The sequence below is a fragment of the Euwallacea fornicatus genome, chromosome 1 (genome assembly GCF_040115645.1).
Source record: "Euwallacea fornicatus isolate EFF26 chromosome 1, ASM4011564v1, whole genome shotgun sequence".
Classification (NCBI taxonomy): Eukaryota; Metazoa; Arthropoda; class Insecta; order Coleoptera; family Curculionidae; genus Euwallacea; species Euwallacea fornicatus.
Window position 1 is genome coordinate 7,605,698 of NC_089541.1, and position 18,094 is coordinate 7,623,791.

At 36.7% G+C, this 18,094-nt stretch overlaps 1 protein-coding gene across 15 annotated transcripts in view; it reads right to left on the reverse strand.

Moving 5' to 3' along the window:
* The window catches only part of cpx (complexin), a 220,394-nt gene that overhangs the window by 20,467 nt on the left and 181,833 nt on the right, over positions 1–18,094 (reverse strand). For all 15 annotated transcript variants that reach the window (XM_066290630.1, XM_066290703.1, XM_066290793.1 and 12 more), the window contains one exon: positions 8,576–8,739. In XM_066290630.1, coding sequence (XP_066146727.1) covers positions 8,576–8,739 — 164 coding nt within the window. The remainder of the gene's footprint in view (positions 1–8,575; positions 8,740–18,094) is intronic.

An 18,094-nucleotide genomic window follows, 5' to 3' on the forward strand; every position in this document is an offset into this window, starting at 1 on the left:
AAATATCGTATAAATCCAGTGGTGTTAGGTATGGGCTGCGCGGAGGTCATCTTTCCGGAAAATTTTCAATCTGCTATATAGTTACCTAGCTACCGCTATGAGTTGGGCATCTGTCCAATTATTAATTAAGCGGGAAGGAAAGTAGATTTGCTGCCTAATAAAGGAACATTTTTCACGCGAGGGTTGAGCTTCAATTACGAAAAATTTTGAAAACTATCTGCAGTCAGGGTATTTTGAATAAAGTAGGGCTCAAATAAACAGTTACCCGTGGAAATAGTCTTAGACGTAACGTTTCTGTACTCCACTCCATGACCAATACGTCCGGTGGCTAGCTTTCAAAAATACAAATTAAACTCCATAGAGACATACCCGGACAAAGCCAGTCAGATTTCTGTAATTACCGAAACAAAGCCTGTTTAGCAGTAATTTATGTACTGTCCGCCGATAAATTATAACTCAGCAGGATAGGTCAAGCGCAAACGTGATTAGCTCCAAACTAGGTCAGTTGTAATTACTAGTCCTCTTTTTTTCATTTTGGTTAAACAACAGTGATAACAGAAAAAATACACCCCGAAATGCGATGCGTGACAGAGCCGTTTTGGACGACGAATCTGACTTTGATATATGGATTTGCAGCATAGAGGGGCGTGAAACCGACGACTCTGTGTTAAACAAAACGCCAACGACACGGCATTTACGATTTTTCGACTCTTTAATACCCGACCCACTATTAAAGAGATGCACGCTTAATTAACATCCAACACTACCGGTAGGGAAGAAACCCTGTGTAATAATACGGCATGTGGAAGGTATACGGCATAAATAAGATAAAACTGCAGGGAATATATTTTTAATTAAACGTTTAGGTTAATTAACAAAAGGGCCTATTCAGACATTTTTAAATGTACGAAACGCGAGAGTGAAATAACGTGCCGGATTAATTAACCATTACACCTCCGACTGGACGACTCTGGGGGTCGGTGGCTGAGGAGGGGAACCGCATACTTCGTACTGGAAATGGGGAATGCGAAAAAAAAAAAAAAAGAGAATATTCTATTATTACTTTTGTTGTATTTGCCTGGCCTAGTGGCAAGTTTGGCCAATAATTTTTTTTGTTATAGTTTCAAGTTTTTTGAGCTCGAATTACCTTCGCACGCGCACTCTATTCTCAAAGTTTGGAGGCAATTTTATTGAAAAAACTATTCTCGTAGTTGGAAACTTCGAGCAGGCAAACTCCTTGTTGTCTGGAAGTTCCTTTCCTCCATTTCTTTATCGCTCATATTTTTCAATTAAATTGGCATTATGGAACGCGATCGGAGGGAGACGTTTGCTTGACAAACGATCCATGGAGCATAAAAAATTTTTCAATATGTGGCGAACAACTAAATATGTGAAGCGAGTTTTCGAGCAGGTATGTCGAGAGGATAAATTACGTAATCTAGTGCAACATATTAAATGAGAGAGACAAATGGTGCGAGTAAAAAGAAAGCAAGAAAAGTGGATCCTTTCTTAGGGCCGTCCCGTGTCATATAAATCATGCACATGGATGCAGTTTTTCTACAGGAAACAGGAAAAGGGCGTTTTCCTTTACGACTTTTTAATACTGTCGAAATGATTGTCTTCCATTAAACACACGTTTTATCGCCAATCCTCTTTGCTGAAATGGCTGGCGATAAAGCTGATATGGTGGCAATATGGGTCCGACCTTATTACGAAATTTGCTAATTTTCATTTCAAATACGCAACTTAAACGGTGTTATTATATTATAGAATTAATAGAGGAATAGGTTGTTGTAAAATGTAGCGTAGTTAATGCATAGTGCGGCTAATCCTGCACCAAAGCATAATCGGTTTAATAATACTTTAGAATGAAATATCGATCGACCATTTGGACAAAGAACCTAATGACTTGCAATTCAGCGACACCATTATTGCGTTTTGGAGGTAATTAACCAAACATTTAACATTTCCCTATCTTAACTTATCAATTTTGTTGTTCTTTATACTGCCTACATTTTCTCTAATTGCAAAATATAAACTCTAAAGTGTATTGCAATTTTGTTGCCATTGACGAGCAATAAAAACTGTAGAATTTTCACGTTTGAATACAGGAAGCAATTTTTCTAAACTTCGACTTCAGGAGCTGAAACTGAATTTCCGTCGTCCTCTTATCAATATTCCATAACTTAAAAATGTATATTCGTAAAAACCCTTCCAAGCACTGTAACGGGAATTTATTGCATCGCTTCTGGCAACTTGTGCATGTCAGAAAAAGAAAATTTATGGTCTCCAAGTTGCTTTAGTGGGAAACCCTCCGGGAAAGTGTTTGTAATTTTGTTAAGAACCTCTCGAAAGCGGGTCCTTAGGTTATTCCATGTAAGACACTTTTTTTATTTATTTTTGGTTCAAAGCTCAAAGCAATCAGTGCAAGCTCGTTCCCAAATTATAATGTAGAAGCTGGAAGTTCGCTTATAAACGTCTAAGTTGCCAAGTAGCTCTAAATTATTCCAATTTTATTATTACTCCACAGTAGCAGCCTTATTGTATCCATAATTCAAGGCGGTATTCATAATGAGCAAGATAAAGTGATAAATCGGAAAATTATTCGAGCCGGGTAATCCGAATCGGGATAAGATTTCCCTAATTACCCAAACAGGGCGAACTAATGGTAATTTATGCACTTGGAAGATAATAACTTTTTTGGGGATAGGAGATATATTTATCCAGCGCATTCATGAAGTTTCGCTGGTTATAACGCCTCGAATAATTAGTCCTATCCATGGTTTTCGTATTGTGTGTAATTTGTCGAATTAGTCGCAAAATCAGCATTTTTAAAGAGACTTGATGAGTTCTTAAACAGAGAGTAGCAGAAGAACACTGAGGATTCGAAGTAAAACTAAAGTAATCTGAAACTATTCTAAGAAAATCCCTCGAAATATCAATGGAAAGTTCTAAAGTGAACTTAAAACAGGGATAAATCAACATTTTGTGCGTTGATGATTTTTCATTAAAGATGCAGCTGCACTATTTTTTGCTTTGCTCCTTAATCAAGCTGATATTTCCTGTCGTTTTCGAGATTTTGAAGTGTAAAAGAGAAATACCGTCGAGAACAGAGAAGAAAAAGAATTTTCCCATTGGAATTTTGAAGCGGTAAGACGGACCACTAAGATAGGCCATTTCGCATTATTTTTACGTTCATTTATTCATTATTCCATTATACAGGAGGTTTCAAAATAGCACGTCAAAAATTCAAGCGGTGGATGTTTTGAATTTGAAGCAATATTTTCAATTGCACAAGTGGCACTTCCACTGACGTGACCCTGAACATTTTAAACGAAAAATGTGATACGCCTCTGTTTTTTATATCAAAATAATTTTCTAAATACTCCACGTTTCTCCGATAAAAAGGTCTGCTAAATATTTTTTATAATGTTGATCGTGTTTTAAAATTATTTTTATGACCCAGCATTTTAGGCAGGAAACAAGAAAGAATTCATGTTCATATGAAATTTTTTGCTTGAAATCATCCACAGATTGATTTTCTGAATTTGTGATATGTTATTATGAAATATCCTGTATATCCGCACAGCTCTGTCGCCCAAAGAGAAATTCATAACTTACAAACTAGTAAAAATTCTGAAAATTTGATGCAAACAATTCTAACGATCTATTGTAATGTATCTAAAAGAACAATAGGGTTTAATGCATAAAAAATTTTTAATATTGACACTAACTTAATTAATTAACAAATAGTATACAGGGTGTCCCTGTTCCATCTACTTTAGGGAAATGGTCCGAAAACTTTCACGATTTAGAAGGACAGTTAAGTGCCAAAGGCATTTACATTGAACTTACTGGGTGGTTCAAAAAAGTGCATCAGGAGTTAATTCTTTAATTTTAAACTGACGCTCCTGCACACACGTTTCTTTTTTATATTTTTTATATCTACAATATCGGACAAAATTAAATGGACTAGCAACTAATGTCATTTTTTAAATATTTATTTTGAAAATTTAAAAAACAACAGTATCATTAAATACTCTAATTACATTTTTTTAAAACTAAGTAAAAAAATTTAAAAATATTTAAACGATTTGCCCAAAATGGAAAGAATAAGAAAACAACCAAAATTTAATGCGACAAAATTAAATTGACTTGCTAAAAAAAATTAAATATTTTATAACATTGGCACATTTTATTAATATTTGGTCCAATTTCCATTATTGTCTATAACGCTGCGACATCTTTTAGGCATGGACTCCATTAAATTTACTATGATTTGCGGATCAATTGCTTTCCAAGTTTTTACAATTTCCTGGAAAAGTTCTTCGCTATTGTTGAACTTTTTGGTTCGAATCTGCTTTTCAACTATTTCCCACAGATTCTCTATGGGATTTAAGTCTGGAGACTGTGCCGGCCACGTGAGAACATCTATTTTATTGTTCTTTAATCATTCCTTAACGATCTTGGACGTGTGTTTTGGATCGTTATCATGCTGAAATATAAAAGATAGTGGCATTTCCCACTCGCAATGCGGTAACATTGCTGATTCCAATATATTGCAATACACGAAACGATCAATTTTTCCCTTAATCCAATGAACAGGACCCATACCCCAGCCAGAGAAAGCACCCCAGACCATTATAGTTCCGCCTCCATGTTTCACTGTCCTAGAAACGAATCTAGGATCAAGTCTTTTTCCACTTGGTCGATGAACATATTGAGATCATTCAGTACGAATTAAATTGAATTTGCTTTCATCACTAAACAACACTTTTTTCCAATCCCTTGGGGTCCAATGCAGATGCAGCGTTGCAAACATTAGTCGAGCTTCCTTATTCTTCTTTGACAAAAGGGGTTTTCGGGCTGGTCGATGAGCAGGTAATCCAAATTCAACAAGACGTCTTGCGGACAGTTCTGGAACAAATGCCAATATCGTCCATTTCGCCACAAATATCGGCTGCAGATATCCATGGATTCTTTTTAATTAACATTTTTACTTTTCTATCTAATCTCTGAGACGTTTTTCGTCGTCTATCCCCTCGTTTTAAATTTATCACAGTGCCAGGAAGACGATTATTTTTTATTATGGAACAAACTAATTGTTTCGATAAACCAAACTGCTGACTTATTACCTTTTGTGACTGTTTCCATTCATAGGCCTCTACAACTTTCTTTTTTAAATTGCATTTGGCACGACTAATTTTGCAATATTATAATGTATAAATTTTGTTAAAGCGCTTCTACATACTAAAACTAATATGGTCAATTTAATTTTGTCGCTATTCTTATCGGTCGAAAATTCAATTTTTGTGTAAAAAAGTAAATATTTTGTTGATATGGGCAAGGACCAGAAATAGCAATAATTTAGGCATATACGCATCCTAACGTACGAAAAATATTTAATTTTTAGTTCGATTTGAGACACTTTTTTAAAAATTATTAAAGTCAATTTAATTTTGCCCGATACTGTAGGTCTGTGCAAACCCAAGATAATTACAAAAAATTAAATGCAAGTCGCCTGTGTAATCTCTTGGGGACTTCTTACCGTAAAAAGCTACCCGTCAATAAAGTTAGGAATTTCGTGGAAATACATGAGGAAATATACTTAGAGCCAAGGTTGCGTGGATCAGAAACATCTCATTAGCTATCTTGACATTTCCTTACTTGCCCTCGACTGCTGAACTTACGTAATCCCAACACAAACGAAAAACTTATTTTTAAGCCTCAGCCAGCAACCCCTGAAGACATTGATTAACCCGGCTTAAGGGCCCTAGTCACGAATAGGCTCTCTAATAACTCCGTGGTTTGGATCAGTCAATAAGGTTTTAAAATTTGCATGCAAACACGAATAGCTGCGTGCGAGATTTGAATATAAGGTAATGTACGTTTTTGTGAATAAATCAGAAGGACTAGTTACCGAGTTTTTATCTGGAGTTTAATAGCTTAATGCCCTGTTTTGGTTAGCTCCCACTCAGTACCTTTCATATTTTTATTAATTCAGGAACATGCTAGCAGGTGCCATTATCAATGGATTTTGTGGAGAATATCATTGCTGTTCAATGTCATGTTTTCAATAATAATAAACCAAAGCCACGCAATCCATTGTTCGCCTCAAATTGGTTTTAGGCCTGCTGAATATCGATGTGGGCGTCCACTCATTTTTTTCTTTCGGAATCTTCTGACGTAGGCCAGAGCTAACAAATACTATATATACTATTTACTTGCTTACGTAACAACCTAAATTTATTATATTTAATATAAACTTCTTTTCTTAATGGGGCTCTTAAATTAATTTTATAATTTACCGAAAGGATCGACTGTACTCCTTTTGTTTTCGTAGGAACAAAGCAAATATTTGCAATGAGTTTAATTACAAAATAAATATAACCGGGGTTAAATAATAACGGGATCGTATGCGAGGGTAGTTTAACGTGAAGAACCCGTGTTATGGGATATACATATTACCCTAAATTGTATTGAAGAAATTGGCGGGAATCTTTTGGAGTTTTTGCGCATGCGAGTTGCATTTTTGGCGTCTGAATAAACGTTCGGTTGCTGTAGAGATCCGAAATAGGTGCAGCTTGAATGTGGTAAACCGAGGATTTACCAGTGTTGGTTAGCGGTAAATCTAAAGGGTCATACACATTACACACATGTGTTATAAATAAAATACTAGGTGTAAATCGGGCTACTAGTGTTCTTCAGCCACAGTAGACGATCTAATTAGCAGCAGCCGGATAACTAAACACCTTCTTTCCTTCCGGAAAAATTCGATTCTTCGATTACTATTCACCGTCTTCGTTGCGGCTATTCTACAGGGTGCTTTAGAGTTGAAGTGACAAAAGCTTAGGGGAGATTCCGCTGAGCAAAACATAGAAAAAAAGTTATTGTAAAAATGAATCCAAAAATGCTTTATTTGCGAGATGCAGGGTGTTAAGTGTTTTGGTTTGAGTTAAGTTTTTTCATTAATAACTCAAAAACGCTTTAGCTGATTTTAATGCAACTTTAACAATTTACTAAAACAATTATCAGACATCTACTGGACCAATTAGATTTGATCCAGGATTTCCAGAGGCGTGCCCAGCGAGCATTACCTGCTCGCTGACACGCCATGGCCGCCCCCAACCATGGCAGCGAATTTGCGTTTTTGCTTACTAAAGCACATAAACTTTTTTCCGATTGCACTAATTAAAATTCTTTTTAAACTGATTTTTGTATGTTTCGTATATTTGGATTATTACTCGTTTTCTGCTCAGACAGCAAAAGTGTCAGTTTACAGTCTAGGCATGAAACGTATTGTGAAAAAGTAGTAATACTATTTAAATTAGTCACAATGATCAAGCACTAATTACCTACTTCAAACCAATTTTTTGGAATGACGATGAGCCTTATGCTAAAAAAATACTTCCCAGCCATTAAGAAGAGGAATTTCAGAGAGTTTCGCACTTTTTAAATATTTACTTTTCATGCATTTTAGTTAACTGTTAATTTTCGTTTTTCTACTTATACTTTCTCGGTTCTCAAGATTGTGACGGATTTGTAAACGAAATATTAACGGGGGGTATCACCCGAGTCCTGAGTAAACAGTAAACGTTATTTCCAGTAAATTCTGACTGAAAGTATTGTGCAGTTCTACCGCTCTAACGACCCCTACTGGTGTGTGAGGCATTAATCTCAAACAGATTTAAAAAAATTACAATTCGCTTCAAACGTACATATATAATATATTTACATAAATAATACATGCAAGAATGTTCGACCGGAGGAAAAACTCATATTTATTGCATGTCTACTGTATGTAGATGATAGTTCTATGTACATGCGATAAATAATCCTTTCGAATATTCATATTTAAAATCATATATTTCAGGAATATGTGTCTTGTATTATTTTTATATGAGAGTGAGCTCGGTTTGGAAGAGCGTTCTATAGTCTTCCAAGGGAAGAAATTTGTTCCTCCTGCAGCCTCCTTGTGTGAATTTCCGTGACCTTCGTTAAAGTGCTGTTTCCTCAGTGTTTTCTCTGCTATGCACTCATGGATAATTTTTTGCAAAGTTTCCATTAGATAGCGTGTCGAATTTATTGACGCTATAATCGCTTTGATGGGTTCAATTCCTCCTGCAGCAGTGCCGAGATTAGGCCAAGAGTGTACTACATGCCCATGTCCTTAATAACTTGTTTTATCATTCCGATTTCAACAAAAATAATCGGCCTTTGATATTCTGCTTAGTGAGATAGAGGAGAGAAATTACAAGGGACAATTACCGGGTCTCACACATACCACATAATTACTTCCCATAACCGTTTAAAATATAATATCATAGAAATGCTTTAGGTCTGCAACCCTCGGATTTTAATTTAAGTAGATCTATATCAGCAAATAATTTACGTTGACTCTCGTTTACAACCCTGTCATTAATGGTGATTAATAAGGAGCTATGTAAGTAAAGGAGTCACGAAAGGATCTCTTTATGTCGTCATTAAATGTTACGTGAATCAGTCAAATAAATTTTCTATTGTGCATGTAGGCACGGAAGGTCAAAAATTTTAAATTGTATGACCCGTTACTTACCTTATCTCTAATTTCTTGTCTCATCTTCTCGCGCTCCTCCTCCATTTTTCTATGTTTCTCCTTACGCCTTTCCTCGGCCTCGCGGATAGCCTCCAGCCGCTCCCTCTCGGCCTCCTCCTCTTTCTCTTTGTCGTCGCTGTCATCGTTATCACCTCCAACGGCACCTGGAATAAAAATTTAGATATAAAAACGTCCGAATTTCTCGGGTCTCTTCCGAAATACGTGTTGACATAAATAATTTTATGGCACATAAATATGAATGGGCTGTAAGTCTAAATAAAGGCCATAAAGTAGGGTGACGTATGCGCTCGTGAGTTCGTTTACCGTTGATACCTTCCCCTGTCCATGTGCCTAATAAGTCTGATTTGTTGCCTTTTGGCACGTTTACTTGAGATCGTATCGAATTTTTTTATTGATTTAAACCTTGTCGGTCTCATTGTCGGCCCGGTGGCACGAATGCTTCTGACCCAAAGAAAGGCTTGAGGTATTGATTCCAAGCTGATAAATCGGACCTCAAATTTACGGCTATTTAGCCGGCAAAGCCGATAAAGCTTAGAATTTCCAGAGCAAAAAGTTACGGACCAGATTCCGGAATGGCTTAATGGTCTATTCAAACGAAACAATGCGATACAGTGTGTTTGATTTGATTTGCAACAATCGAAGCGGCGGTCTTCGATTTTAATTTTCAAATTCCCGACTACGAGCAGAAGAATTCCTTCTCTTGATCATTAAAATTTGTACATAAAAGCTCCCCTAATTCGGTTGTTACGCATAAACAATAAAGAAAGGCAATAAATATCCAGAAATTTATATCCTTTCGTTGGCACAACGGACGGTCTTTCAATTCGATTGGTGATTGATATCAAAACAGAATTAATCGCGTTGTTTCAATGGTCTGTGGAGAAACTCAATCAATGTCAAACGATGGTTTAATTTTGAGGACCGATCAACCGAGATGTCATTGGATAAAATCGTTTTTAAAACCCCATGTCCGAAGGACTTTCAATCTGGGCAGAGGAGATTAAATACATGAAAGCGTGATTGAAGTGTTATCCTCTATATCGCAAAAGCAGGTGCCAAATCAAAATCAAAAGAACAATCAAAACCACGGAACAATCAAACTTTTATTGCATCCTTCGAAAACAGAAAATTGTATCGATCACATCAAGAGTTTGGCCCATTTCAGGGTAGTACAATGAACCAAAAATATAAAGCTGCGCCAATTGATTGCAGTCATGGACATATCCAGAAATAATCGCAAAAATTTAAAATTGAGGTCGTGGAATTAATTTCTTCAATTATCTGCTTTATTTTTCAGCTATTTGTGCTCAATTTAACCCTCTATCTCTCTGAAATAATTAATTGTAACCAGTGGAATGAAAGCAAAGCAGATTTGCCTGCAAATTTTCATTTTCTCAATGCATTACTTGCGTCGTATTTATTGCATCAACTGCTGCCTAAACGATGAAAATCCAAATCTTACATGTGACAATATTCCATTCAGATAGGCCAAATGTTACACGTTGTTTAAACTCAGTATTATACAGTACCTTTTTCACTGCTGTCCATATGGACTTTTAGTGAGTGCAAGCAAGAGGCAATCGGGCGATTGATAAGTGCGAGGGAGACAGACTACAGTCGTTGACTCGCAAGCGGTACGCCCTAATTTGAGCACGCATCAGGTCATAAAAAGGGGTTGTTTTTCAATAGATGCGTTCTAAAATGGCTTTTCTACTGTGGTGTTTGCGATGATACATTAAAATTTTTCATGGAATTTGTTCTCAAAGAGTGCGTTCAAAATTTGCATCTTCTATTTTGGGGGTAATTCCTTGGCGGATGTTCAATGGGAATTAACTTTAAAATTTCGCAATCGGCCCGCTCCTTCGAAGAGCGCCACCGGCGACACACGCTATTTGCCACATTTAAAAAAATGTGGCTGGGTGAATTATTCTCGTTTAGTGAAAATGAATTCATACAACCATAATCGAGAAAACTTTTCTGCGGAACACAAATCGGACATTTGTCTTGCTGTTCAACAAGAACCTCATAGTTCCACTGAAACCATAGCAATAAGGGTTCGTGTATCTAATTCGAAGATATGCAATACTCTTAAAGATAGTGAGGATAAATCATACACACTGCATAAGTTAAATGAGATGTTGGATACAGATCACGAGTCTCAGATGTGTGAAACCTTCATGGAAAAGGCGAACGTCGATGAAAATTATGATTCCAACATGAGTTTTACCGACAAATCAAGTTTTTCATTGTAAGAAAAATAATCCATTTGTTGCTCGAGTTTGGGCCCAAGAAAATCCTCACGAGACTTATGATAGCCGCTCTGAAAGGCCTTAAAAACTTAATTTTTGGGCGGGGTTTTTAGACAATCACATTATTGGACCTTTCTTTATTGGTGGAACTTGAAATGCTTAGAAATATCTGGAACTTCTTGAACATAAAGTTTTTCCAGCTATTAATGAGCTTCCAAATATTGAAATAAATAATGTTTGATTTCAACAAGATGGTTGTTTTATCCACGACAGCTAAGCAGTGCGGCACTTGCTAAATCAAAATTTCCCTAATCATCTAATCACTGGACCTGATCCGTTAGATCATCAGACTCAAAACCTTTTCCTTTGGGGTTACCTTAAATTTAAAAAAAATTCAATGTGAGGAAGATCGGACACCTGATTTTGCAGAACTGACACAAAATATTCAGTCAATAAATTACGCCGGACATTCTAAATAATGCTCATAGGGAATTCTACGATTGTCTCGGGTATTGTTTAGCACAAAGGGGTGGGCGATTTGAGTCCTTTCGATAAACCTCTTTTTTAGAAATGATATAATAACTTTTCTTGCAGCTGCGGTTTTTAATCTTAGACATCTAAACTTATTATAAAACGGAATATATGCGCGTAATTTTCGTCCTCCAGTCACGTAGAACTACCTTACATACTCGGATTAAAGCGTATTACTTACTAGTCAATAGAATTGGCTGACAATGGAAGGGGAAATGATAGTCCGTCTCTCTCTCGTACTTATCAATTTGCCTAATCGCCTCTTGCTCGCACTCACTTAAAACTCCATGTGAATGGGAGCGAAAAGGTGCGGTATGAATTTATGTCAACAATTAATTATTTTCTGCAGTAGCTGCAACAACAGGGATAAAAAATACTTTATGGTTTTGAAACAAACTAGTTTAATAAAAGAAAAAAATAAATTAGGCAATGAAAAAGACGATGTTCGTCTTCACGTTTGTGTGCGCACCAAAGCTAACCAAATTAAATCAGAGTAAATGTCCATTTAATTACAAGGCCTCTACAAAAAAACTGTTTAAAAACCGTTTTGCAGGGACAACTTTATTACAAAATTAAATTTATAACTCGAAATTTGCATGCATTGCATTTAATAATCAAGAAGTATAAATCAACTGTATTTGATGTTAAAGTGTTAAAAATATTTTAATAAAATTTGATATATTATGCAAAATAAACAGAATGGTGGTCAAACATGTTTTGATTTAATACAAGTTGTTAAAATTGTAATAAAACAAATTCGCATAAAATTTAACCGATAAAAGCGAAAATCTGATATTTGGAAAAAGTGAAAAATTTATCACATCGGAATAAAAAAGAAATCGACCGTCATTAATAATTATTGAAACTCTCGCTTAAAGACTTTTTTGCTGCCTGCCAGTTTTGAGACGTTTTATCCCCAGTTTACCATTGCTCTTTTGTTGCTGTAATCTCCTTCTAAGCTTTCAAAAAACTGGCATTTACCTTTTATTCTCGGAATTGTTTGGAACGATTCCGGATTTGCTTCTGTATTTATCTCACAAACTTTTCGAAGGGAAGTAAAAATAAAGCTCCAAAAGCTGAAACTAGTTTTGTCGTTCTGCAAGTTTTCTTGTTCACGAAAGTGTAATACCGCGCAGATAAAACTTTCTCGCTAGGCGTTTCACTGACTATACAGGGGCATCTTTTTATCTCGGCGACATGAAAACACCTCTTACCTTATAATCCTTGAAATACATCCACACACAAAATTCGCCTGAAAGTTGGTCCAAAAGCACCCTCTAAGTGCATTTCACTTTCTGGCTAGAATAGTTTTGCTGTTTCCGACAGACGCTCTTCCTCCAAAGATATTTCTCCTTCAATATTCCATTTACTTTCGAATTATCTAACAAACAATGCAGACAGTCTGAATCGTATCCAGGAAATTTCCATCAGACCAAGAGGGAAAGCGAACAGGCTGTCGATGACATGACAATGCCGCGTCAAGTGATAGAGCTCCAAGCCATGCTATTGACTATTCTGATATGAGGGAGTGTGTCAAGTGCTAGTTTTTGTTCGAAAGAAGTGATGGATGATTTCGAAAGCTTGTATTTGCATTTACTATTGTATTCTCACAATAGAGGATACAGGATGGTCCAAAACCGAGATCCACCATTTGAATCTGTCGTAAAGGGTCAACTATCTCAGACAACAATCACGAATGTGTTAAATATTCTAGGTTTTTCTCAACATTTTTGACGATCCTCTAACAATTTTTAACGACGATAAATCAGTAGCTAACACTTTTTCAGTCAACTATCAAGAATCGTGGCGAGAAAAGGCTGTGGGTTGAAAATCAACAATTCTGCTTGACATTCATCGGCATTCGGATTTGCATAAACAAAGGTCAAAATCAATTTTGGGGCCAAACCCGAATCTTACCGCAACAACCATCTTAAGGCCGGTAGCTGCCATCCAGCTACCGTTTTGTGTATTAAATAGCTCCCTACAAGGAAATGTGCGTTCTCGAGTAAAGGGCTTTTTATCCTAAAACCCAAAAATGTTTAAGCAACTTTGTATGTAATGACGAAAGTTCGCTCCTCATTCAATTCAACGACATACTTCAGAAAGATGGACGTAACCAGCAAATGATCCCTAACTTTCCTCATTAATATTAAACGGGTCACGGGATTTTTGTTAAAAGGTTGGCAATAGCCCTCACAAAGGGCTGTTTATATCGTACTCGGATAAATTATACGGTAGACCACGGCAATGTTCGGTTGCCCCAGCTGAATGGCACCGTCGGGATGGCAATTCTAATAGTCGAGTCACTCAAAGCGACGAGTTGGGCTCTGCCTTTGTCATAGATAAATGCGATTTCCTTAACACGGCCGCCACTGCTAAATGAGGTTAATAATCGGAAATTACGGCAGGCCTTACGAACGCTTTTCATGACATTTATCTGGTAAAGGGGTTTTGCTTGTTCGTTTTGACCGAATGAACTTATGAGACCTTCGGTTGTTTCAGACCGCCAGGGATGACCGAGGGCCATTAGTCATTGACCTTGCGACACCTTTTTGTATCTAATTTGGAATGGACTTTTGTCAATCAAATCGGTAAAATATTAAGTTATTCACATCGTTATAAGGTAAAGAAGAGCATATTGCCACTAAACAGTTAATTTAGAATTTTGCGTTGAAAAAACTCGAGCATCCTGAAGACTGTTCCATCTCGAGCCAATAAAATCGGAACTACGTTGGGTCTGTAGGGAAATATCCCGCCAGCGCCATCTGCCGTGTTTACTTTTGTAGCTCGTCGACCAAATCTTCAAGTCAAACCAGCAAAAATTTAGTGCTCAGGACGGATGTCGAGTAAAGAGCAACGAAAATGAATGCAAACGCGCATGGAAAATTGCCATTTTCCGGATTCGTAATGAAAGATACTATTATTTTGTTCCAACCTGATTAATCATTAACCTGACTAGCTGAAAACCCGGTAATCTGTCTCGTATCGGGTAGAGGCCGATGTAAGGTAACTGGGGTCCGGCCTAGTCCGATAAGGAAATTATGGCGTTACCAGCTAGGGATTAGTGTTATAGGTAAATTTTCAATAAAATACACGATAATAATAATTGCTGAATTTTGAATATCACGCGTTATAAGTATAAACCGTACCCCGAAGAGTTGCATACAGTGGAATATTGACACGGCCGTATTAACTGTTGGGCCAGGCTTTGGGCTTATCGGGTCAGGCTGGGCTTACGGTTTATCGGGTCGGACGGGTCCGTGCAGACATTAAAGGTCCACATCGCGCATCATTTCTAATAATATCTAGAAAATTAGTTATAAATAATCTTTCATAACCGCATTACTCGTTGCGTGATAACTCGAATACTATTGAGATATCAATCAAATATAAACGACATCATATAACCGGAGACAATATCCACTATCCCGAAATGGGGAATAGTTCCGGATTTTATGTGATTTATCAAGGCGTATGCGCTTACATGCACTAGAGCCCATTTTGGAATGCGGAATAATAAAAATTTAGAGTTAAAGTCATTTCAGGAAAATTGCGAATTCGGCGCTTTAGGAGGTTCATTCTGATCATCATAAAAAATGGAATCGTAATATATAGATTTAGGCACTCGTAAAACATGGAATTGTAATAAATGAGATTTTGCACTTCGAAGACTACAGTAGCAGTTTTACTCCCTCCTAAGAGGGACTAAAGTAGATGATTCACTCCCGAGGGATCGAAAAATATTTCTCTGACGGTAATATTAGTTGGTACAATCTAAAATATGGAATTTTTTATAACTTTAGTCTCTTCACATCTAATATACTATTCACCAATTATAAAGCCCTTTGCCCTTCCAAATTCAAAAAGTCATTTTCCATAAATGCATAGTTCCTGAAATTATTAAATTTGCTTTGCCAAATTATCCGAACAATGGTGAAATTGCGTGAAAAACTCGTGAACCAAACTAAAAAAGTATAATGAAATCTGAACTTTATAGAGCAGCTTAGCCGGTCCGCCCTCCCTCTCTTGGTCCATTGTGCCCATTGTCTGGAACTTATAATAAATATTCCCAAATTGGGATACAAATTCTCCAGTTTTGCCCATTATTATGCGACGAGAAATAAATAAAGCTCCGACTTTTCTGGACCTAATACAAAACTGTTGGCTTGATGCCAGCGCCCTAAGATGATCGTTGAATTCAGATCCCATTTATTCCCGCAATCGATTTTGCCCTTTATCTAAATCTGAGCCCTTGCTTTCTGGCCGGAAGTAGGTTCTCTTTTGTACTGGGCCAGTTTAAAATCCAATATCGTTTTATTATCTAAGATAGTGCTGCATAGCGTGAATGATAGAAGCAGACTTAGGGCCTTATCGGATTATGGGTTCATGTTTTGACGGTTAGTGGAGGTTCTCCTGGTGAAAAGGTAGGGGTGGAGCAAGAACATAAATAAGACAGCGAGATCAACTATGCAGTCTCAGAACATTACACAAAATAAACGGGACACGAAGAGTAATTTATTTTCTTTTCAGATTTTGAGGAAAACCTCTAAACTTTATTAAAGAAAGTTTACAACCAAACTGTCCAGATAATTCTCATAAAACCTGCAATCTTCTTCGCGATTTCACTAATCACTACGTGCGATAACGTGTCCTAAATCATCAGTTTTATCTTCTTTCCTATGCACATTTTTTACCCAATAAACTTTTTACTGTACGTTATGGAGTGCATCTGCCAATTTGTCTTAAAGTCTCTTGATTTCGTAAATTTGCTGACATAAACTCTATCGAGAACTGCAAGAAGTATCTGCAACATGCTAAGACGTGATACGTGATAAGAACATTAAACGGTTATACGAGTGTTTTAACGTGTTATACGATGTCTTATTCGGGTTAAATAAAGTTAAAATGACTCATCAAACTCCTTTAAACAGAAGATTACAGGCATTGAGTACGCAGAATTGCTCTTCTCAGGAAGTCATGAAGGACGAGAGAGATGATAGTGACAAGAGGTAGGAAGTGAAAATGAAGGGAGGGGGGGAATTCAACTGAGGAGGAATTAGATCGGGATTAATGGAAAGTCAAAAATTTTTATTGCACGTCCGTCACATTAAATCTAAACTGGGAAAAAAGTCCTTCGACAGCATAAAATATGTCAAAACCAAGCATTAAAGATCAACAATGCGAAGTTCTCGTAGGATTTAACAGTAGATATCTCCACTCTAGACCAATTTCTAGGAGCAGCTAGCAGAACTTAAGTGCATAATACAATATGAAACATGTCGGAAAGCCGATGATAAGGAGGTCCTTAAAGTCCACGAACCAGGTCCTTTAAATCCATCAGCCAGAGAATACACGTACACGAAAAGGGCACACGGGACTGATCACAGAAGACATGTTGAATGGGAGCCTCTCGGTTTTGTTTAAATAAAACCGGGTTAGAAAAAAATGCAAAAAGTTTTATATTTAGCTCCACGCACGCAACTTTCCATAAAAAAGGAAACGATCCTGTATGCCCGAGCAATTTTCCTAACAAATTAAGTTACACAATGGGTCGCATGTCGAGCTTGAGGATTCCGCGCCCTTGTGCTCTGAATTTATATAAACCAAATTCAGCCGATAATAAATGTCGACACCTTGTTTCCTCCAGGAATTTCCAGCAGCAGCTTCCCGATGATTTATCGGGATCGGGAACGGATTTTTGGGTGCGTTTTGGTTGTATTAGTCTTCGGCTATTGGACGTCCAATTCGGAGAATTTCAGGTCACTCTCTATTGGAAAGGTGATAATGTATGCCGATGGAGTTTGCATTGGAAGGATAATGGGAAAAGGACGTCCTTGCTGGAAAATCGTTTCTTGAATCCATCATTATCGAGGATTATCCTTTAGAGCATCAATATTGACCGCAGTGTTTCAATAAGTGCGATCTACAGGATGCCTGGGAGACCAGGACTGATGTCGAATTTATCCGTATCACGTCTAATTTGAACTACTCTATCGGTATCATAAAATATTGCTGGTAATTGTCCGTAATCTAGATAGAAGAGTAAATGTGGCACATAAACCCTATGAAAGTAATATCTGGACCGGCAGTATTAATATGGGGAAATCGGCAATGAAATGTATGAATAATTTTGGAAACAGCATTTTACGGAAAATATTTTATGGGAAATTTTAAATTTAGCTTTTCACTTCATTCGACGTGAATACAACCTCCATTTTTAATTTACGCTTTTCATCAACCGACAGATGCAGAATCGTAGGGAACGGGAAATATGTAATGTTTGGTTCAATTAAAAATAATAGGAGCAAAATGTAAATTAATTTAAACGGTAGATGTTATTAAATTAATTCGAAATGTAACTGTTTATGTTATTAGTAATAGTTTTATATCTAGATTTCGCTCCAAAAAAGGTGCTAAATCTGAATGGGGCGGAGAAGTAATGACTGCAATTAATTAACGTGTTAATTTAGCAGGTTTAAGTACCTTTAAACAGCACCATAAATTTATTAATTACCCTCAAACTTTAATAATCTTGACAAGTATTAAAAGAAAATTTACCTCCAGTAATAGGGGTAAGTTAAGCACTTCTTTTCCATACAACTTGGTCTCTTTGCCCCAAAGCAAAAACGTGATTTATTACCCAGCTAATTTTTATTACTTTTTAGCAGATTCATTTGAAAATAATAGACTGGATGCCATTCTAGATTTTTCCTCCAAT